Raw genomic sequence first — 25,211 nt, 5'->3', positions numbered from 1 at the left:
CTGAACCAGTTTTTTTTTTTTTCTTCACTTTCGTCAATTGGTGAAGTTTGTTCCTTGCCTCTATTGCCACTGGCTTGCAAAGTTCAGGACTTGTGGAGCTGCATTTCGACGGATTTGCTCTTCAGTGTTTGTACTTTCAGCAGTGAAAATCAAACCACACTAAACTACTAATCTCTGAAAACTGGACTGACACTGTTTAAATGTACTATAATGTTCTATGTTGAGCTGCTTTGACACAATCTACATTGTAAAAGCACTAGAGAAATAAAGATAAATTAAATTGAAAAAATGTCGAAGCGTAGGCCCACATGTGAACGAACTGTATGCTTTTGCGCTGAGCAGTACTTTTTTTATTTTTTTTAACTTCTTTTTGATATAGTCCCATTGAGATTGCCTGTATTTAAATACTCCCTGATGTACACCAGTGCGAATAGTCAAAAAGTAAGTCTTAAATCCTTCATTCAACATCAAATTTGATGTTTAAAGTGAAAGGAATGAAAAACAAAATTGAATTTGAAGGTGGCCTGTGTTTTATTGATCGATAAAAAAACTGCATCTCTGCATCAAGAAGGCTTCCGTGTCTTAGGTTTGAGTCTCTCTGGGGATCGACACGTCCTGCATAGAAAAGCGAATTAACAGAGGCAATATGTCAGCTATCATATCCATTTAACAGCAACCAAAAAGACTGCCTTAAACTTTATCTATATGCCAAATCCAGCCTCTGATCTTGTGACGTGAAATGATATTCGTAGCTAACTTGTACAGAGGCTATTGCTAATTGGCTACCGCCCAAAGCCAGGCCACCGTTGCGGTAAAAAGAGTGCAGATGAAAGAACAGCAAATATAATCCGAAGATATCTGATTTCATCAGAGATCGCTGTACAAATGGTTTCTCGAGGCTAGAAGAGAGGCCCTGTTGCTGGCTCTTACCACATGTATCACTCATCGTCATCCACATGGATTATGACATCTGATAGCGCTGATATAGCTCTGAAAAAACTGGGATGGAGCGTCAGATGTAAGATAAAGTTTACTGCAAATATCACCTTAGTTGCGCAATTGTGATTTTATGTATTTGTTTTGTTGCATTGAATTACTCATAAATCATGCATTCATTAACTTTCCTTCAGCTTATTCTCTATTTTTAGAGGTCACCAAAGCGGAATGAACCAAACTGTTTTGGCACAGTGGAATGAACAACTATTCCAGTATATGTTTTACATAGCGGATTCCCTTCCAGCCACAACCCAGTACTGGAAAACACCCGTACACACTCATTCACACACACTCACTCATACACTATGGCCAATTTAGTTAATTCAATTCACCTAGCGCATGTCTTTGGACTGTAAGGGAAACCGGAGCACCTGAAGGAAACCCACACGAACTCGGGGAAAACATGCAATCATTAAATCATTATAAATCATTTATCTTTTTTTTTTTTTTTAAAGTGTCCTCAAAACATCATGAAAATATGAATATTCAACTCTTGTCTGGTGTTGTATAATTGGGGATAATTCATCGCCTCCAGCAACCTGTCACTCATGAGGTCACAGCAATCAGCAAACAAAAGAGATCTAATGAATACCTGATGGATGAAGTCTTTTATTTTTTTTTATTTTTTGACTTTACATCACACGAGAGACGAAAAGATGGGCATAGATAATTGTAAAGATTAGTTTTTTTTTTTTTTTTTTTACTGAAATTGTATAGTGTTTTTTTTATTTAAAAAGATGGTCTCTTTGCACTTAAAAAAATCTTTTTATTTGTAAAGAACCCTTAATTAAATGCATTAACGTATGTGTAAATTAACTGCCAAAGCACATAATTAATGCTTTTCTTGAGCTCAACAATCTACACTGTCTACATTTTCTCAATAGATTTCCTTTTTAAAATGTTTATAAGCCTTATTCTTAAATTATAAACAATTTCCAACCAACCAATCATATTATTTACTTATTTTAATTAAACAAAATGTATGACCAGCTTTGTTCAGATAAAGTTTATCCTCTCTTTTCTGCAAAGCAAATGAATTTATAATCCAAATAGTTCAAATTCTAACAAATATTACTTATGTAGGTCATAACAGTGGTGCAGAGGGTAGCATGATCACCTCACAGCAAGAAGGTCACTGGTTCGAGCTGATTGTCTTTTCTGTGTGGAGTTGGTATGTTCTCCCCATGTTCGCATGGGTTTCCTCTGGTTGCTCCAGTTTCCCCTATACAGTCCAAAGACACAGGGTGAATTAAATAAGCTAAATCAGCTTTTATTGTATTAGTGTGTGTGTGAAAGAGTGTGTATGGATGTTTCCCAATCTTGGGTTGTGGCTGGAAGGGTATCTGCTGTGTAAAACAAATGCTGGATAAGTTGGCGGTTCATTTTGCTGTTGCAACCCCTGATTGATAAAAGGACTAAGCTGAAATGAAAATGAATGAATGAATGAATGAATGAATGAATGAATGAATGAATGAATTACTTATATATGCAGAAACACACACATACAAATGCAAATTAAGGCTACTTTTGGCCTACATACAGTAGCCATACATGTTTTTTCCATAAAAAAGGGATTGAAACACACTGACACAAAAGGAGCCAAGTTATGTACTTCAGATAGTGTATTATTAAATATATTACATTTAAGGTTACATATACAATTCAATTTAAATTTATTTTAAAGAATGTCCAAGAATGCCCACGGTATGCCTCACCTATGAGGTATGTTGTCACATTTCACTTCCGCTGTGTTGGGGTGAATACTGAAAAAGTGTTTACTGTAATTATGATTCGAAGCCACATATTTGTACTAGATACGTGTTAAGTTACTTTAAAATATGTCATATTAAGGGCATCCACTGTGTAAGAATAGTGTGTAGTATGACGGAATAGTTGGTGGTTCCTTCCGCTGTGGCAGCCCCTGATAAATAAGGAACTAATCAGAAGGAATATAAAGTTAATGTCAGAATTATTTGCCCCATTATTTTTTTTCTCTTTTTTTCTCTTTTTCTATTTTCCAAATGTTGTTTAACAGTGCAAGGAAATTTTCACAGTATGTCTGATACTATTTTTTTCTTTTAAAAATTGTCTTATTTGTTTATTTCGGCTAGAATAAAAGCTGTTTTTAAATTTTTAAGCACCATTTTAAGGTCAAAATTATTATTTTTTCGATAGTCTACAGAACAAATCATACAATAACTTTCCTAATTACCCTAACCTGCCTAGTTATCCTAACCTGGTTATTAAGCCTTTAAATGTCACTTTAGGCTGTGTAAAAGTGTCTTGAAAAATATCTAATCAAATATTATTTACTGTCATCATGGCAAAGATAAAATAAATCATTTATTAGAGATGAGTTATTGAAACTGTTTAGAAATGTGTTGAAAAAAATTTTCTCTCCGTTAAACAGAAATTAGGGGAAAAAATAAACAGGGGGCTAATAATTCTGACCTCAACTGTATGTCGTATAAAAAATGTGTCAGGTTGTTTTTAATTTTCATATTAACAAGCATTTAATTTCATCATCATTTCAAACCATGTATAAAAATCTCAAACTAATTCGGGTACACTTTTGTTTGTCACAACTTATGCAATTAACAGGCTTATCACCTGCCTATTATTAATAACAATATAGTAGTTATAAAGTCTTCCCTAATCCTCCCACCCAAAACCTAAACCCAACTTCTATAGCCTACCTTTCTAAGTTTTATTACAATTAATAGTTTATTGAGCTAGTTGATGGGTTCTTAGCGTGAATTGTGGCTTAAAATAAAGTGTTACACATAATTCTAATTCTGGTTTATTGAATACAATTTCATGTTTTATTTACATTCACCTGTTTAAACTTTATTGTTAAAAACCAGAGATCAGTGAGTTCACATAAATAGCTCCAGTGCAGTGGGTTTGTCTAAGATTTATCACGAGACCATAAAGATTTTTTTCAGATCCCTGATAACATTTAAAAAGATATTTAACGACAACTTCTGTTCATGTCAACATATACTGTACTTCACAATCTGAGATTTGTTTCAACGCGCTCGATCGCTCCGGTATCCTGCGTAAACATTCCTGCATAAATAAACATTGTTTGGACGTTAGGAAACAATAGCCATATAGACAAAACAATCCCCTTTTTACAGAATCGTACTAAAGGTGTGCAGCCACACGAACCGAGGATTCCTCCAAAGTTATGCGGGCCCCACATTCCGCACATGCACCTTGAGCAGCGGGAACTCGATCACAGACTCCTGCGTTCGAGCGTGTCGAGTTACCAGCATTTCCTGTGTCTCATATCTGGAGCGAGCGAAATCTCCAATGGAGCAAAGTAATGCGAGATGGGAGTGGTTCCGTTATGAGGTCACGGTGAGGGACTGAGCGCGCAGCAGCGATCGAGCGCGAGCGCTAGACATGAGAAGGACGCGATTGCTGGAAACGATTATTCGCACAGCTGAATGAATCTCTGACTGCTGACAACAATAAAAGCACAGAAGCGCGATTCCTTCGACAGGGAACTACCGAAAAGCGGCGCGCTCTGGCTTTATAGGCGCAGGACAGGCTAGGAAGACTCCAAGGAAGAGGCGCGTGAGGAAAGTTTTCCTGCGCGAAAACAAACTGGACGGAACAGTGCCGAGATCGTGACGCATAAGCCATGCACTGGTTGTACAGCGTGGGATAGTTCTTCTGGTGTCTTTCATCCGAAGGGGATGCCTTTTTGGTGGCTTTCATCAACAAAAGTTTAACGTCAGGAGCGTCGTTGCTTTTTTCGACAAGAAAACTGGTTTAATTCGGAACGGAACATTTCTCGCGCTCGTCCGGTTATTATCGTTCGGTTTATTTGTTGCTTTGGCAGGAGGATCCCTTCCTCATCGCCTAGTTTTTGGGGGACAGGGGGCGGGTTGGATTTCTATATTTTTTCACTTTTCCCCCATGGCCTCCTCCAGGATGTATCTTCTTGTGAAATGCATGCTGATTCTCCAACTTGTGGTGTTGATCGCGAAGAACAGTCGGGCGCTCATTTGTTTGCCCTGTGACAAGTCCAAATGCGAGGAGCCCAAGCCCTGCACGGGCTCGGTGGTGCTGGGGATCTGCGGCTGCTGCTCGGTTTGTGCCAAGCAGAAGAACGAGAGCTGCGGCGGCGTTTACGGTCTGTACGGGACCTGCGACCGCGGACTCCGGTGCGTGATCAGACCCCCGTTAAACGGCGGCTCCATCACGCAGTACGAGGTCGGAAATTGCGAAGGTTTGTATATGCGCATTTCATCCACTCTCTGAAAGTTGTCACCTGTGAGCATTGCGTTAATGGGGAATTAAAACAAATCACATCACCTCTGCCTCCGTCTGGATATTGGCGAAACTAAACTAAAGCGGATATGTTCTGGCAAGCCTATTAAAGCTGCTTATATTGTAAAACTTGATATATTCAATTCAAGACCTTGCAGTATTGTTTCACAATTCTAGTCACATCTCTGTAGTGATATACACTTCTGCTGTGTTCGCAAACTTACCACAAATCTGAATACTACAGATCACACATCTATTGTGATCACACATCTATTCCCATTGGGGATACTTTATTTTTGCCCATTTCGAGGGATGTAAACAAAAGCAATGGTCCCGTATTAACTATTTTACATTTTTAATTTCTGTTGAATCCACAAGTTGATAAATAATGTTATGATGGCTGCTTTGACATTAAGTTATCATTAAATTTCCTCTTGTTACAGTTATGCAATAGTTTTGATAACAAGCAGTAAATGTTTATGGGCCAATGAAATAAACACATTGAAATGGTCTATAGACTAGCAGCAGTATGAGTAGTTAGTATACATAGCAGCTTTACTGGTTCTTATTTGTTATATAGAAGTACATTTTTGTCTCAAAACACATTTTAGTGATATTTATTTCAGTATTCTTACTAATAAGATAGAAATGTTTGAATGCACAGTTGGAATTATGAGTCAGAATGAAAGTTCAGCTATTTTACATCAATGTAACAAGCAGCTGTGGACTGCATGGAATGCGAATATCTTGTTTCACAAACAAAGATCACTAAATAATTGAATAGCAAATAAACAAATTGTTTAGTATATGATGTACTAAATAAATCTGAAGTCCATCTGAAATAAATACATGTTTCTCACTAGTGGAATATTTTTTTTGTGATGGAAAAAAATGAACAACCTATAGAGTTAGTGTTAAAAACAATTATTATTAAAATGGCTTGCCACACTCTCTCTCTATACACACACACAAAAAGAAATGTGTGATTTGTGCTATATTAATACAGCGTGTTTTGTTCTGTAGCTTATGAATGAAATGACCCATTCTCAGTTCTTATTAGACATCGTAATGTGATTGTGAATTCACTATGGAGAGGATAGTAAAAGCATGGGGCTGAATGTCAGCTTAAGTCCATTTTACTACACAATAACACCCTGGTATAGCCTTGCCTGTATAAGTGATGTTTGTTGTTGGAGAAGAGGTGAGCTGGTTAATGTGTTTGCAGCATGTCGATTTTCTGTTTCTTTGGGTTAAAGGATTCCGTGCTGTTTTTGGATGTGGTGCCAGCCTCGCTCTTTCCGCAGAGGCTTGTTGGTTTTTCATAGGAATGTCTGCTATGCAACTTCACTTGCGCCTCATATCGTCGAGGGACGTGCGCTTCTGTCATGAGCCTTCCCAGGATGCGTTTTACTCATCCTCACCTTGAATCTGCTAATTGTGCTGTCAAACGCACGTCTTAGCTCAGGGTCTGCTCTCTATAGGGTTTCTCTCTGTGTTTTGCATACTTTTTAATCCTGGATTAGTACGTTTTGCACTTGTACTTTTGAAGGTTGTTTTTAAATTCCGTTATGAAGCCTTGTGTACACATAGTCTGAGAAGCGCATTGTTCAACACCAAAGCCTATCATGTGCCTTTGTGTTGTTGCATGAACTTTCACTTGCTCTTTAGTTTTCACTTCTGAGATGAATATGATGGAAAACATGCTGGAGAGGGAAACCAATAGTACTTTATGTGATGTTTCACAGATCTTTAACAGTTGGAATCTGTATTCGTCCAATCAGTGTTATTGATCTCATAAATATGCAAATAACTCGGTTTACAGTTGTATTTTGAAATAAACACAATCATTGTGAGCCTTACCCTAAACTATACAGATATAACTCGATGTTGTCTATCAAATAAGATAATTTATTGATTATTCAATAATGTAAATGATTAAAGGTTTATCCAACCTAATCCTTTTGACATAATGTACTCTTCCTCATGCTGTGCCAAATGTAAATGCCCTCAAATAACTGATGCTTTAGGAAATGAACAAGATAAAACAACATCTGTTGACAGTGTGCAAATTATACATTGACTTATGCCTGCAGGCACAGGACATCAACTCGACGTCATGTTGATGTTGTACCCCAATGTCGTGGGGACGTTGGATTTTGTTTGGAAATGAATATCGGGTAGAACCCAACGTCAGGTCGGCGTCAATGTCCAACATCCAACCTAAAATCAACCTAAAATCTATCAAATATCAACGTCTAATCATTTTACACCTTAATGATGTGTGGACGTTACCACTATGACATCTATCAGACATTGGATTTTGGTCACTTTCCAACACAACCTAAAATCAACCAAATATGAATGTAATTTAACACCGTTTTTGAACGTCAAAAAAACTTTGTCCTTAGACACTGGCTAGACATTGAATTTTGATCACCTAATGTCATGACCTAAATCTAACCTAATGTCAACATCTTATGATGTTTTGTGCCTTTTTGGTCAACCTTTTTCGATAGTAGTTTAGTATACATGCTTCAGTGAATCAAATTTATCAATCTATTTCAATTGATTCATTCATTCATTTTCTTTTTGGCTTAGTCCCTTTATTTATCTGGGGCGCCACAGTGGAGTGAACCACCAACTTATCCAGCATATGTTTTATGCAGCGAATACCCTTCCAGCTGCAACCCATCACTGGAAAACACCCATACATGCTCATTTTACAATTTTAGCTTACCTAATTTACCTATAACACATGTCTTTGGACTTGGGGGAGCACCCAGAGGAAACCCATGCAAATGGGGGAGAACATGCAAACTCCACACAGAAATGCCAACTGACCCAGCCAGGGGTCAAACTAGTAACCTTTTTGACAGCACTACCTATTCTGCCACAGCATCACCCATATGTAAATTACATATAATTAATTAATAAAATGTATACATTTTCAGTGTTTTGAGAAATATTTAGTGACTATTTTAGAGGTTACTGTAGGTCAAACTTTACAAAAAATGCTACATGCAGATATAAACATCTATTTTAAAAGAAATATGTTTTGTGAAGACTTGAAATGTTTATCAGTGCTCTAGAACTGGAGCCCTTTACTTTTGAAGTGCTCAACCATATACATCTTTTGATGTTTACAGTGGGATCCTAATTTAGTTTTGATGTCCTTTGGGGAGGGGGGAGGGGGTCAAGCATTAATTTAGGGGGTTAATCCCCTCAAACCCCCCTGTAATTCGCACCCTGTCAGTTGATGAATTGTGAGCTGCTTTTCTACTGCACATTACAGTTTGGTATGATTTTTTTTTAGCTCAATTTGCATTTCCACTGCAGTTTAGTACTGATTATTAAACATGGGATTAACACTTAATTTGTATATCGCCTCTAACTTTCAGAATAACTTTTTAACTTTGTGTCATCCCATCCACTGGTTTAGTTTTTAGACTACCAATGAGAGGAACATCTGGACTTCTTCACCTGTTCCACTGGCAATGATGCTGTCATTTCAGGTGTTGGTTTGTTTGCTGTGGTATAAAATTATCTTACATTATCACAGCGCTGATAACTATTTAAATATAGACCATTTCTATGTAGTCATCGGCTCATGAACATTTCCTGCTTGTTATCTAACTGTTTACTAGCTGTAACAAGAGGCAGTTCAATCTTAACTTCATGTTAACAGCTATCATAACATTATTTATCAATATGTGGCTCTTTTTGGATTCCCAGAAGCTACAGAAATTAAAAATGTAAAACAGGAAATGTGTTGGGACCTTTGTTTTTGTTTACATCCCTCAAAATGGTCTATAGTGGCTTTAGAGTCTTGCCTTCATAATCAATTGCCACTATTAATGACGAATCTCAGATTAATTAGTCATCAGCAGTGAGTAAACATAACATTTTGGTAACGGTACAGCTTGCTTGGAAATTGGCACTGAAAATGTAGCAGGTACTGGGAATTGAATACAGTGGAAAAACACCCAAATGCTTCTCTTCTGAAACAAAACGATAGGTGTGTGATTAAAAATAATTCAAATGTAATAAATTATCATGGTGGTGCATTTCTATGTGGAGTTTGCATGTTGCATGCATGTTGCATGTTTCTATGTGGAGCATCTTCTCTCTCATGCTCTTGATTCCTCACAAGTCCAAATACATGCGCTATAGGTGAATTGGGTAAACTAAATTGTCAGTAGAGTGTGTATGTCCTGGTCTTCCAGGTTGGGGGTTGAGCATTGAGCTAAAGACTCACCACATAAAAACTAGACGTTACGAAACACCAACATGGTGTGACTAAATATCAACTTTAATATAAACGGCTCTAGGAGTAAACGATCAAGAACTGATTGATGAGTTCATGCTTAAAGGTACAGTAGGTGATTGTCTTCAGAAACATTTTTTTGTTGTGCTGGTTGAAAGTCTCTTCACAGTCCAATGGTTATGATTAAAGTAAATGATTTAAATGTATTTATATGTATTTTTATATTCAGGGTAAATCATAAAACTAAAAAAATGTTCACCCATTTAAATAATGTCGGGCCGACATCTCCCATAATTCCGATAAGCAGCTCAAACTGTCTGTCAGCAAATGTAGATTCGGACTTCTGCACATCTGTTCACGCAGATCCGCCATTCGCGCGTGCATGCCTGCATGAGCGCCATGCGTTCACGAGACAATCACAGAAACGGTGAAATCAAATGCTAAATTGAAACTTTTGAAAATCCTGAATCAATATTAGAGTTACTTTTGCATGCTGGAGGAAGGACGACACCCTAGCTGAAGTATTACTCTTAAACAGGTACTGTTCTAAACTATTTTAGTCAGGCTAAGCTTATGTTAGATTGTGTTGTTATGAATTGCTTATATGCACAGACATGTTGTTCAGTGACTGAAATTTCCCGGCGAAAGATTGATTTTCAGTTTTAAAAGGGACCTTTTAAATCAGCATCAGTGATGTAGATTTTTATTTAGTACAACAACTAAACATCAATAAATAGCGGTATTCCGCCTAACCTGCTTTATTGAACTGAAGTTGCTTTTATATTCACATTGGTTCATTTTTAAACAATGACAGCCTTCCTATACTGTTTACTATGCTCCTCTGAATATTGAACATTATATTATATAATAGTTGTATATATATATATATATATATATATATATATATATATATATATATATATATATATATATATATATAATAGTAGTATAATAGTTCATGAATATTGACATGAACTAATGGGTTGTCTGCTTTTGTGACGTGTCGCTTGCGTTTGCGATTTTAGTAGGCATGGCTTAGAATCACAGTCCCTCCCTGCCGCCCAGAGATAATATGCTAAGCGGTTAGCATTTTGGCAGATCATCTACTGCACCTTTAACAAGACAATCAGCATGTTTCGAAACTTGTGTAAAGGCCAATTCAAACAGCAAACAAAAACAAACAAATGATATTGTTATGTCATTATATATAGAATGTTGTGTAAAAAAATCATCTACTCACTGACTCAACAAGTGCCACACACAATATTTAAATAACTAAATAAATAATATAAATAATTAAAAATAATTAACTAACTATAGGATACTTTTCAGGGCTTAAAAAAACAATAACATGAAGCATATACGATCGCTTATCAGATTAAGCCCAAGTTTGTTGTCGTTTGTTGGAGAATCATATCACACTTTGATTCACAGACTTTCCACAATCTAACAAGCACCAATTGAACATGTTCAGTTAGGTGAAAACAAATGTTGACAGGGGTAGCACAATCATCTAACAGACTTGTTTGTCTGTGCGGTGTGAATTGGCCTTAGGAAGTGAGAATTCCGTGTCACTTGTGGAGCAAATATTACAGCACGTTTATATTACTTCAGAAGGCATCATTAGAGTTCTGTATATTATCGCCATGTTCTTTTGTGCTTGCTTTCAGAAGCCTTTGAGGCGAAGTGTGTTAGTCATATACATCTGGGATTATGTGAGGTTGAGTAAAGGATGAGTAGATTTTCATTTTTGGGTGAAATATCCCTTTAAGTCATAAATCTTTACTGAAACTTTACAGACCCGATGAAGCAAACTTTCACAATGTGTTGTCATCTTCAAAAAAATAACCCTATAGCTCAAAAACTGGCACAGCAACGATCAAAACAGTCATATTAGCTATTTAGACACATGCTTGTACACTCTATCAGAGCAGTTTTTTTCTTTGAAAAGTCCCATAGCTTGTTAAGTCTGTGTTTGGACCGCCGACTTGGTCAGAGGACATGCATCGCAATGTCACGGGTCAGGTTTCAGCATGGCTGGCTATGAAAATTGAAGGCGTCTCGACCGTTTGACATGTAACTGGCGGGGTGACATCTGCTGTACTTCAGCCAAGAAAACACTGCGGCATTGAGTGCCACCGCTTTGGCTGTCAGATAAATGAGTCAGATGAGAGAGCTGCGAATAACACCACAGGCCAAGTCCTGCTAACCTCCACCCTCACATGCTAACAAACTGACACCTCAGAGGGACTTAACAGTGAATTAGTCACGAAAGTACCATGCCTGCCGTGGGTCACCATGAATTATGAATATCTCAAAGTCCTATGTGTTGTGCGACATCAAAGATGGCCTTTAAAAGAAAAGTTCAGCCAAACACTGACATTTCTGTCATCATTCATCCAACCTCGTGTCATTCTAAACCTGTGTTGCTCTTTCGTTCTTGTGCTGAATACGGAAGATAGATTTTTGAAGAAAATAGCTACTGTTTTCAATTAATTGAAAATGATTGACAACTAGAATTGTCAAGCTTCAAAAAGGACACTTTAAATGGCTCTTTAGACCAGAATTTTAACTTTCAAAGTGTTTTATCAGAGTTGAAAACATTCGAGTTTGCTATGACATGAAGCAGAGCTCTCGGCTAAGATTGTTTTAATGAGTGTTTGTGCTCCTAATTGAAAAGAAAATGATAATAATAATATAAATTGAGGGAGCAGGAAACATTTAGGAGCACTGACAATTAAATTTTTCTTATTCTTTCAGCAAAATGCAATTACTGTTAAGTGAGTGTGACCTCTAGAAACAAACTAAAACATTAAGATAAATTAAAGCAGTGTTTATGTTTACATGTGAAAGAAAGTATTGGCAAAATAATATCTGGATAGGGCTGGGCGATACAGCAAAAAAAAAAAAAAATAAAATAAATAAAATCACAATATCTTGTTTAATAACATTCAATATCGATAATTATTAAATATTTTTTTAACATTAAATTTCTGAATTTCATGATTTTTTTTATCATCAACCACTTTATTTTAATTTACCAACATTACTGAGACAAATAGTTTTAATAGTCAAAAACAAAGTTCATGATCTGATGAAAAATGGACAAACCATTGCTGCAGCTCTGATACAAGTTAATGGAGAAGATTGAAAAGCGCTTCAGTGTTTGGATCTGCTGTGTTTGAGGTAATTAGTCAACTGTTATTGTGTATATTCCGTACAAAGGTTGAAGCAGATTGGTTAATTCTACTTGTATGAATCACTGCGCTAGCAACATTCTGATAAGTTCAGATGTTTTTCAACTAGGAAAATTGTAAATGACAAACATACACCCTAAGCTTATCGGCATTCCATCCAAGGCACACACTCCGCAAATTTTACCGAAACTGTATACCAATTTTTTTTTTATCATTAATGGTGTGCAGTCAATAAATGCCTATGAAGATTTTATCGCCCAGCCCTAAATTTGGAGGCTACAAACTTTCAGAATATGAAAAAATAGTTGATTTTGTTATTCTGTTTTCTAAAATAATCACTTATTGCATGCGTAAAAAAGACATCTATTACAAAACAGAGCAGAATTTTTATCAAAAGCTGTATGTAATATATATATAAATAAATAGATAAATAAATATATACATAATATATTAGGCTATATAGACTGATACATTGTATTTATTTATTTAGTGTTACTAGCTGTTCCTTTAAGCATGGGGAGGCGAAAACAACAAGAATGCTTCTATTCGAATTGACTGTGAGGTTCATGTCCAAGTCCATAAATTCCTGTGCATTCCAAGGCATGAGATTACTTTGGACAGGCTGTTTACAGTGAACACATATATTCGAGATGATGGTCCTGAAATGCCTGCAGGCTCCTCTGGAGATGGGCTTACCAAGCACATCACATGGAGCACCCAGGGGGTTCAGTGTCAGGACCCTCCAGGTGAGCTTTCCCTGGGAAGTGATGTATGATGTCCCGCTTTTATATTCAGAGAAAGCAGTCAGGGGTCTCTGTGTGAAGCCGGCTGCGCTTGGCAGCTCTGTGACATTAGTTACTTTAGGTATTATCTCAACAAGAAAAGACTTTACACACAGCTCATACTGGTGGCTGAATCAATTTTGAAGAGCTCAAGTGTAGTCCTAGCGTTTTACATCGGCTAGTGAGCTCATTATCAGACCATTTTTCAAGAGACTGAAAGTTCATGCTGGAAATTTTTCAAATCTGTGAAATACTTGCTGTTTTTTTTTTGTTGTTGTTGTTGTTGTGCTTTTCTTGTGGAACTGCTTTGTTTGTTTTGTTGACATTCTGAGATTTTATCAGTGTTGTAAAAAATATGTCTTGTAAATCACAGATTGCTCTGTTTGTATGAACCAAGGCAGTAAAAAACTTGATATAGAGATTTAAAGGGGACCTATCATGTCCCTTTTTACAAGATGTAAAATAAGTCAATGATGTCTCCAGAGTGTGTATGTGAAGTCTCACCACAAATAATGTCAAATAACTATTTGAAACTGCCCCTTTTAGGCTTCCAAATTTAAATTTGTGCCGTTTTGGTTGCTGTCACAATAAATTCAAATAAAATTGTTCCCCTAGCACTCTTTTCAAAATAGAACAGAGCTACAAATGCCTATGTGTCAGCATAGTGGCAGTGTCAAAACAGGGATAATGCTATCTCTGTAAAAAACTGAAAATCTTAAAAGAAGTGGCTCAGAAGAAGGTAGTCTATGAAGACTATAGCATTTACTTTTGCATCCTAAAACTTGACATTTATGTTGCCTCCAATAGTCCACAAATAGTCCTCCAATAGTCCACAATATGGACCTTTTTGCTACAAATGTGTGCTTTTAGAAAAGGTACTGCTCATGTTTGTAACTCAAGGGTCCTTATTAATACCCCAAAGGTACATACTAGTACCTAAAAGCTCACAAATGTGTACCTCTTGAAAATTTCAGGTACTAATATACACCTTTGAGGTACAAATATGGACCCTTTAAATACAAATGTGTACCTTTTTAAAAGGTACCACTCCAGTGAGAGCTGTCATACCTTTATTTCTGAGTGCAGGGAATGGTGAATGGTATTAACTGTGCAAAGACTATGCCAGACCTACTGTGCGCATTCGACAGAGATGTATAAATTGGCCTTAAGCATCTCAGTTTGAGTTGCTGTGCACATGCAGTTGTAACTAAGGAGGTACGTGCATTTGTGCATACAATTAGTTTTTTTTTTTTGAATAAAAGAACAACATCTTTTATTAACTACTTTGAAATGCACAGTAAGATTCTAGAACACCACTGCAAAATCATTCATTGTTCAGAGCATTTTTTCTGTATTATAGTTTTTAAGGAAATATTTAATCATCTAGCACACAGTATATAAATTGGAAAAATTCTTCATCGTGTGCATTCACCTTACTATATTTTCGCTGCTCTCCTGTTGTGCTGCAATAAAATAATTTGTCTAGCTGACATCCTTCTCCATGACAACATGCATGGTTGAAATTTTTGACATCCTTGCACTGGCCATTTTGCGGCGGTATATTTACTGAAGCTTCACCTTGTCCACCCATCTGGAATTGGAGCCGTGAGCTTGACAGTTCATATCCCCAACTGACTGCACCGCATTACTGTTAATACAGCACTGAGGGCTCAAATCATAATCGTCCTGACTAGGAGGAAAGCAGTGGTCTTTATCATTTAAATGGCTTCAGACTGGAAAGAATGGAACGTGATTATACACAATCTGTTTGCAGGGAACACCTGGAGAATGAAGTGTGCCTGCCCTTATTAATGTCATCCATACAAACACTAGATTCTGTCTGCTAACAAAGCAGCTCCACGCTGGCCGCAATCACTGTCAGCTGAAGCCCTTTTCATCTAAAGAATTCTTCTGGCAATAAAATGAAACGACTCATCCAAATTTAGGTTCTGTGATGATTGGGAAAAATAATGCAATTCATGATAGAAGTCAGCTAAGAAGGTACTCGAAGTTAGAGAGATAAGAGTAGTTCCACTCAATTTTTCATTTGTAATTAAATATTTCCTCACCAGCAGAAGGACTCTGAATCTGCGCTCAAGTTTTTATTCATTTATTGTTTACTGTACTGAAAAAATGGTGTAGGGAGAATTTTAATGTATAATTCATGCCATCCAGTATCCATATCACCAAGACTGGTTGCTCATAGAAGCTAAGCAGGGCTGAGCCTGGTCAGTACCTAGATGGGAGACCACATGGGAAAACTAGGTTGCTGTTGGAAGTGGTGTTAATGAGGCCAGCAAGGGGTACTCAACCTGCAGTGTGTGTGAGCCCTAATGCCCCAGTACACTAGACATCTCAAGTCTCCCAGAAGTTGCGGCAGTATCCCGCAAATGGATAGAGACTCTCGGATGCCCGCAAATGAATGATAATCTCCCGGAAATCGCGCGTCTCCCGCCCTGTCCTTAAATACGTTGCACACCCCTCTCTCCACCGCATCCCTCCTAGCTCTTCAGGTACATCACGCGCAACTCACATCACCGCTCCTCAGGTATGTTGCACAACTCACCCCTACCTCTCTTCAGGTACATCTCGCGCACACACGCCCGTTCCTCTTAAAATTTTTAGGTACTAATATATAATTTAGGATACCAATATGGACCCTTTAAAGTACAAATGTGTACCTTTTGAAAAGGTACCATCCCAGTGACAGTTCGCGTACCTTTATTTCTGATAGTGTATAATGAAGGGGAAAGTATACTGTACATGAACACCATCTTTTGGATGAGATGTTAAACCGAGGTCCTGACTCTCAATGGTCATTAAAAATCCCATGGGACTTCTCGTAAAAGAGTAGGGGTGTAACCCCGGTGTCCTGGCCAAATTCCCTCCATCGTGGGACTCTTGATCATCCCCATCAACTGAATTGTCTTTATCACTTTCTCTCCAATCCACCAATAGCTGGTGTGTGAGCACACTGGCGTCGTTGTCCTATGGCTGCTGTCGTATCATCCAAGTGGAACGCTGCACACTGGTGGTGGTGTGGAAAGAACCCCATCATGATTGTGAAGCGCTTTGGGTGTATCACTATAAATGCTTTAAATAAATACATATTGCTTTACATCCAAAGTGTTTTTCTTCTGCTGAACACTAAATGGTACGTTTTTTCTTCTGTTAATGTCAGCATTCTTCAGACTATTTTATTCTTGTACGACAGAAAAAAATAAGAAAAATCTCACAAACACTCACTTGATGGTGAGTTAGTTTGAAATTTTTTTGTTTAACTTGATTTCATTCAACAGAACTTTCATAATTGAAAATTTATGTCAAAGATTGAAACATTAAATTTATTATTTTTTTATTTGCTAATCTGAAAAAAATAATGTGTATAGTGTATTCTAAGGCAGTTGTCATGGAGTTGTTTGTGTAGTTTTTTTGTCACACTAATGGGGCAGAGCAAACTTTCAGAACCTATGATTGATCAAATTTTTCCATGTCAATTTTTTTCATTTACTTTTCCTACTGTGTGTGTCTCGTGACTCCTCTCTGTCTATACTCCTACACTCTCAGAAAAAAAGGTACACAGTGGTACAAATAATGTTCTTTGAGGAACAGTTTTGTACCTTTGTAAAGATTGTACCTTATATTGTACAGAAAAGACCTCTTATGATACTCTTCTGTACCTTTTATGGTACAACAGAAATAAAGGTACACAATTGTTCCCATATAAAAGGTACAAAAGTGTTGGTCAACTTTTTCTTTATTACAATACCTATGAAAATAAATAGGACTGGAAAGGAAAAGTGATTGTATGTATAATTTCTAGAAGAAAGAAACATTAAATATTAAATTTATAACACAATATTACAAAACAACTGGTAAAACATAGGTTATAGGTATTGTTAACTAAACATTAAAGGCATTTTAAATAAATGTTTGGTAGGGATTTTTGACAATGTTAAGGTACAAAGTGTCTTGTCATTGTGGTGGTACCTTTATGGATCAGATTTGTACCTTTAGTGAAGGTACAATTTTGTATCTGTAGGTTTTAAAAATCAAAAGTACATTTTGGTTTTTTATGGTACAAATGATATCCTTAAAGGTTAAACTGCAGTGGTACAAATGTGTTTCTTTGTCATAAGGTAAAATTATGTCCCATACAAAGGTACTGCCCCAGTGAAGGGTTTGTACCTTCTTTGGTACACCATTGTACCATTTTTTTCTGAGAGTGTAGGTTAAATGCAAGCGTATGGTCCAGTGCAGCGTTTGCGCAATCGCTGACTCCTCGACATGCAACACTTAGTAACGCCTAAGCTGCTTTAACATCTGATCTCTGATCAAGTAGGACGATGGACCTATTCTTGAGCCTTGGTTTGCACTACATTGACAATGATTGAAAGTAGGCATGGGCCGGTATAAGATTCTGACGGTATGATAACCTTGGATAAAAATATCATGGTTTGACAGTATTGTGATTACTGCTATAAAACATTTTTTTTAAATGTCTGGGTAAAAAAACAACATATTTTTTTTCCCCTTTGAACACAATATATTTTAATTTGTGAAACATTTTAAATATTTCGGAATGGTAAACATGTGAGGCTAAATAATTCAAATCAATCATTGTCTGCTTCTGTCTTCATTAGTTTCAAGAACAGTATCTTTGAATATCTTTTCTGTGGCACATACTGTTGTCCTAAAAAAAAGTAATAAAAAAAATCTCACATATACCTTAGGAACGGTATAGCAGAAAATTCTGGCAGTTTTAAAACACTGACTTTTTCAAATCGCAATATACCTTAAAAACGAAAATCGTCCCATGCCTAATTGGAAGCTGTGCCAGAGATGCCTTGAGACGACATATTTTCCATTATATTACAATTCTTATTTACATTGAAATATTTGTTTACAGAAGATGAAAGAAATGCACTTTTTGAAAATTATTTACTGTATATACAAGAGTTGTTTTAGTTAGAAGAGATACTGCTTATTTTCTACTTGATTAATTTATTTTGTTTTTAAAATTGCAGCTACTTATTTTAACTTTTTTTTTATATAAGAAAAAAGAGACTGTTGGTTTTAGGCAATGTGTGTTTTAACTTCAGTTGTTCAACTTTGATTCCTAATAAATGATCATTGATAGCAGATAGTTATTTTATATTTTAATATCAAGTAATGCATCCTTCATTCACAAATCTTTCACTTATAATATGTTATCATATTTACTATACAAAACTTGTCAGTGAAATATGAGGGTAAAAAAAAAATAATAAATACATAATGGCTCATTAATTGTAATCGAGTTAAAATGTTCAATTAATTGAGATTTAGATTTTAGGCCGAATTTAGCCCTAAATCTATTCACATAGAAATACCTTCATAATTCTTTAAGAGGTAGTTCATCCAAAAATAAATATTCTGTCATCATTTACTCATCCTTAACTTGTCACAAGCCTGTTTGAGATTATTTATTCTGTTGAACAGAAAAGATTGTTTTGGAGAACGTTAACCCTGCAATCTTTGACTTCCATGGTAGTTGTTTTTCTTTCTGGGGATACATTCTCCAAAAAATGTTTTTGGTGTATAACAGAACTCATAACCAAACCAGTTTTGGAACTTATGAAGGGTAAATTATGAGTACATTTTTTTATGGGTGAACAATCTCTTAAAAAAAAAATAAATAAAAAATAATTCCCTTCTAATGCCATAAAAAACGATTCTGTCTGTGTTTTTGTAGTGCAATTTACAATTGTTGGAGCTTTAAAAAAATGCAGGCCTACCAAAATCAATGATAATGTTAGCAATGCATAGTCTGTAAGATGAGGTGTGTTTTATATTCCAAGTCTTCTGGAAACAGATTGACGTTGAAGTCATTATTTATTGATATTCTTCCTCTCCAGTGAGCCATTAATTGACAGTTCATTGAGTCAGAGAATTGCACCCAAGCACTGAATCAGGTGACCATTTTAAAAGCTCTAGTCCCCATTTGTAACCACATGGCAAAAACAGCCTTCCATAACAGTAATACCAGTTGGGAATGATATGGTGAGAGCGAGTAAATGCTGACAGAATTTTGGGGGAAACTATTCCATTAAAACTGAGCATTGCTGCCAGCCAAAGTGCATGCCTGTGCCTATGTTTTCTTCTTTATTCAGGAAAAGGGACAGCACAGGCAGGCTGAAATTTGTTGAGAGAGAACCGGTTGTCTGGTGTAGTCAGTGAAGACAAGCGGAAATGTGTACCCCCTCTCGGCAGCCTCCCTGTCACGCACTTCCCTGAAGTTTCTTTTCTGCTCCTCAGAGTACTAAGTGTCCTCCAGGGGTGCTATGTAGGGGCCAGCAGGACTTTCTGCGGTTATAATTCAAGAGCTGGAAAGCTCGTGTCAAATAGGGGGTCTGCTTTTGAACAATGAATGGAGGAGGCAGACCGTGGGTGATGTAGCAAAAATAAAAAATAAAATAAATCTCCAAGCCTAAAACCAAGTCTGAATTGGTTTTGAGGCACATTTACTTTGGTAATGTGATGGATTTTAGAGTAAAACGATATATTGTGAGGAAGAATGGTGCAAGAGTTTATTGGATTTTGAAAGTGGGCATTGCATATTCAATTGCAGACCATGTAAGACCAGTACATTATTAAATGGTCTAATCAGAAAACACAACTATTTTCTAAAAAGCCAATTCCATACAAAGAAATATAGAATGCTTTGAAATAAAACAAGTCTAAAGGTTCACCAATAACCATTCCTTTAAACCCAAACTGTCAGTAAGCAGAATGTATGAATTTTTTTTATATTCTGTACTATACGAGGGATGTCATACCGATTTACATATTATCTATCAATTCATCAATAAATAGTTATGATAAAGTGCAATGTTAGTGTAAAAAAGGTTATTGACTGCAAAAAAGGTGCGGGAATAAACTTGTTTGTGAAAGTGAACATGGTATCAGTGCTTCCTAGCTAATACAACTGGATGTCATGAGAAGTAGACATCTGAAATTTAAATTTCTGTCTTGAAACTTTGTTTTTGGTGCGCAGGAGAATAAGTCCTAACCAATTTGCTTCGTGTGGGGTTGGGTATCATTTTGGGGTTATTTCGATATTGCAGCTAAATCGACACTATTAAAACAGTACGGGTGCTACAACCATGCCTTAACCGATACTTTTGAGCTACAAAAAAATGGTGAAAATAATTAGTATTTTACAAAAAAATAAAATTGATTACAAAAAAACAATATTTTAATAATTCTAATTGAACAATATAAATAATTTAAAGTATACATAAATTCACATTTCTTTAAATATATATTTAAATTGCATTAGTAGGTTTCTATTTATCATTTGTTTGTTAGCATCATAGCAAGATTTGCAATATGCAATTAAAAATGCATTAGCTTAATAACTTGTACTAACTTGGATAAAGGCTGTCATCAAAATCAATCAACTCTTTCGAGGGTTGGGGCTTGAGCCATCACTGATTACGTTTATATGAACGCCAATGGTTCGTTTTTAATATGATTAAGACAATACTCTGATATAGAGTCCACCATGTAAACAGCTATTTTAATGACCTTAATCACACTAAAGTCATATTTGAACTAAACAGAAATCGAATTAAGATTTAGATTTTAATGGCATTATTGAATTGTAGTACAGACATTTAAACAACTTAGTAAACTATTACCGTCATGTAAGACTTTTTACCACATTTGGCAACAGAATATTCCATGCACACGGCTGTTTGACACCATTCTCTGCCCTTACCGAGTCAGTGAAGGACCACCGACACCCGCATCGCGAAATGCTGTTGTTTTTTTCTTTCCATTGGGCATGTGGTATCAAGTTCCATTAAAACAACACTCTCCCACCAGTCCTTACTATACTCAGTTTGTCACAGGGGCATGAATAAAAGTGAACCTGCTGAACTGCAGTTAAAGTCGACAAATTGAAACACCCAAAAATACATGAAACTCCAGAGGAAACATTAATAGAGTGGTGACGCAATGCGTTAATCGAAACAACTATATGAGACAGGATCATAAAAGGAACATTCAAAAAGTAACTCATCATATTATTGTCTTATTCAGATTAAGGCAAACTATTAGATTACTGATGTCCATGTAAACGTAGTCACTGAAGGTGCCAGATGATGTCGCAAGCTGTGAAAGACTTCTATAAATTCCTAAGCAACAAGAACAAATCTATCCTATCTGTGCCTTTGATGCACCCCTTTATGCTTCTTATGCCCTTGTTGCAAAAAAATTTGGTACCGAAATTTATATGCTGATTCGGTCCGGTTACATAGGTGGGTTTTGGTACCCAAACCTACTTCTTACTACTTGATGCGGGTGATTGGCTGCTGTCACCTCAGCAGCCAGTGAGTTTACTTCTTAACATTTAAATACCTCAATGTTGTTTGCATTACTGTATTTTCGCATGCCCTCCTCCACCCCAGTTCCACCTGTGTATAAATCTGCTACACAAGGTTTATGTATGTTATGTTTGCTGCAGCAGTATGTTATATTCTCAGACAGCATGTTTGCTATTTGCTCTGCACTGCTAATCAAAGCAGGAGCAGCAGCATAGCAGATCTACAGTATGCTGCCAAGACCAGACACATCAACATTGCATATACATATTCATTACTGTACTAGATCTCTCTGAGAGTTGTCGTGACAGAACTGCATTCATTTTATAATGAGGTGTGAATTTCTTCTAAATATACATGATGTGAAATGTATAGAAATGTATATCGTAATTCATAAAAATGTATGATGTATTGTCTGCCAACTAAATATAAAATAGATAAAATTTGCCAAGATAGTGTGTGCAATTTGGTTTTTGGATAACATTATCAATTAGAGAGCCAGATTGGCTACCCTAATACTTTTTCTACTTACAAAAAATGATAAATAACTAGCTTAAATTATTAATACCTTTAAATAACAATTAAAACATTTCAGTTACTGCATGATTTGTATTGATTGATTGATTGATTTAGTAAGAAGAGTGTTCCTACAGGTGGTTTGTCAAACCCACTTACCTGTGTGATGCACACTTTATAAATGCAAAATGTTTTTAGGGTGATTGGTTTGATTTATTGATTGGTTGGTTGGTTGGTTGATTTGTTGGTTGATTGATTGATTGATTGATTGATTGATTGATTGATTGATTGATTGATTGATTTATTGATTGATTGAGAAAGAAGAGTGTTTCTACAAGTGGTTTGTCAAACCCACTCACCTGTATGATGCTCACTTTATGGATGCAAAACTGTTTTAGGGTTATTGATTGATTGATTGATTGATTGATTGATTGATTGATTGATTGATTGATTGATTGATTGATTGATTGATTGATTAAGAAGGAAGAGTATTTCTACAGGTGGTTTGTCAAACCCATTCACCTGTATGATGCACACTATGGATGCAAAAATGTTTTAGGGAGATTGATTGATTGATTGATTGATTGATTGATTGATTGATTGATTGATTGATTGATTGATTGATTGATTGATTGATTGATTGATTGATTGATTGATTGATTGATTGATTGAGAAGGAAGAGTGTTTCTATGGGTGGTTTGTCAAACCCACTCATCTGTGTGAACTACACTTCATAAATGCACAATGTTTTTTAGGGGGATTGAATGCTTATTTGATTGAACAGATTTGTTTTTTTTTTTAAGCTAGTTTAGTTAACCTTTTTTTAGTGCTGCACAATATATAGTTTTTGCATCACAATGTGCAAGTCTGCAATAGTCACATTGCAGGGATCTGCTATGTAGTCAGGATTATAGTTGGTCAGACATTACAGTTAACAGCATATTGGAGTAATTTAAAATTTTAGCAATTACATTATTTTTAGATTATACAGTTATTTACTCAAAGCAATGCAGTTTTATAATAATACTTGTTGGAGTAAATGGTCATTTTAAAGCGATTAGTTGGCTTTACTTAAAATAATGAGGAAACCCATTGATTTTAAAGCGATTAGTTGACTTTACCTAAAATAATGAGGAAACCCATTGATTTTAAAGCGATTAGTTGACTTTACCTAAAATAATGAGGAAACCTATTGATTTTAAAGCGATAAGTTGACTTTATTTTTAAAAAAAGAATAAGCCAATTGACTTTTAAAGCGATTCATTTACTTTTTAAAAAAGTGAGTAAACGTGTTCCTTTTAAAACGTTTAGTTGACTTTAAGAAGTGAGTAAACCCATTGATTTTAAAGTAATTGGTTGACATTAGTTTAAAAAAAAACATTGCGTAAATTGTTGATATTAAAGTGATTATTATTATTATTAATATTGTTATCATTATTATTATTATTATACAGTGATTATTAAATTTTTGCTTCTCAATTCTGTGATCCCCGCAAAATAATAAATGATTGTTTATTTGAGCATTTTTTGTTGTTGTTGTATTTAACTTTGCTTGTAATTGTTTTGATTATATTTTATTCAGATATGCTCCCCCACAGTATCATCTCAATTGATCTAAAATTATGAATTCTTTACAAGCTATTCAAATCTCATGGTGAAATTGCATTTATATCTCAATATATATTGCAGTGAATGAAATTATTGCATTGTCAATATCGTGCAGCCCTACCTTATTCCTTGGGACATTTTCACAAACAGTTACCTTAAGCAGAGGTATTGCGATTAAGGGTTAAGGAATTTTCTAGGATTCATTAGCATATCTTGTGTATAAATAGCTTTTCTGATTAATAACGAGCATGTTTGTTTTCCTATTTTTGCTTTCTTGCATTAGTCGTGAAGCAGCATTTAACGACCAGGGTGTTAAAAATTCTGTCTTTTCCTGACAGAGTAATTAATCGGTTTGGTTGCAAATTAGCTCGCATCTCTTGCTTCAGGAAGGACTCCTGCCTTGATAACAACCAGGTGCCACTGCGGAGGACAGCAGGAAGGCTGTGTTTCAGGGAGCAGACGACAAGCCATTTGATATCATGCCTTTATATCAGCAAAACAACACTTTTTTTTTACTGTGCTTGTTTATGATGAACCGCTGTGTTGAATGTGGGTTCATTTTAGTCCTCCACTTTTTTTTTGTGATTTTACAAGCCTTTGTGAGATTGTTTTAGCTGTCTATATTAGGTAATGCAAGAGGAGGTTGTTTTCGCTCAGTATACAAGGTTTTAATACAACGGTTGAGTCAAATGAAATTCCTGAGAGAACGTAATAAAAAGAACAATCACACTTTTGTGGATGTCAAATCTCTGACCACAAATATATGGCATGTTTCAAACAGGCAGTGCGAAGAGACTAGTGATGTCTGTGAGAGACTAGCAGTGTTGAAAAGTTACTTTTGAAAGTAGTGAATTACAAAATATTTAGGGTTTCCATAAGGTCTTAAAGTCTTAAATTCTCTGCCTCAAAAAGTCTTAAATTGGCTGTTCTAATCTAATAAATGTTTGTTATTGTTGCTTGGTTTTGTGGTGTTGTAGTTTTTATTACACTAGTCCAAATGTAATTTGAGGCATTACAACTAAATGAGACAAAGTTTGGAAAAACCTGAGGGATAAGTTTGTTTAAAAAAAAAAAAATGCAAAAGTCTAGACCCATTTGGTTTTAATATTACAGAATGTTTTTCCACCATTCATAGGTTTTACACTGATGTATTTATTACAATTTTGAATTCAAAACAATTTAATAGTTACAAACTTTTTAG

General features: G+C 35.8%; 1 protein-coding gene and 1 long non-coding RNA gene across 3 annotated transcripts in view; one reads left to right on the top strand and one right to left on the bottom strand.

The window, feature by feature from the left end:
* Positions 1–507: 507 nt before the first annotated feature.
* On the bottom strand, positions 508–4,304 carry LOC141378438 (uncharacterized). Its single transcript, XR_015513680.1, has 3 exons — positions 4,168–4,304; positions 931–990; positions 508–615 (listed from the first exon to the last, which is right to left on the bottom strand). It is a non-coding gene; the product is annotated as an uncharacterized LOC141378438 (long non-coding RNA).
* A 44-nt stretch (positions 4,305–4,348) lies between these two features.
* The window catches only part of crim1 (cysteine rich transmembrane BMP regulator 1 (chordin-like)), a 260,051-nt gene continuing 239,188 nt past the window's right edge, over positions 4,349–25,211 (top strand). The window contains exon 1 of one of the 2 annotated variants that reach the window (XM_087288822.1): positions 4,349–5,236. In XM_087288822.1, the coding sequence (XP_087144948.1) occupies positions 4,924–5,236 (313 nt within the window). In that variant the 5' untranslated portion in view covers positions 4,349–4,923. 2 annotated transcript variants of the gene reach the window in all.

Source organism: Danio rerio, chromosome 17, assembly GCF_052040795.2.
Source record: "Danio rerio strain M-AB ecotype USA chromosome 17, GRCz13ab, whole genome shotgun sequence".
NCBI classification, from domain to species: Eukaryota; Metazoa; Chordata; class Actinopteri; order Cypriniformes; family Danionidae; genus Danio; species Danio rerio.
Note: the sequence above shows the minus strand (reverse complement) of the source record. Positions and strands in the feature narration are given on the sequence as shown.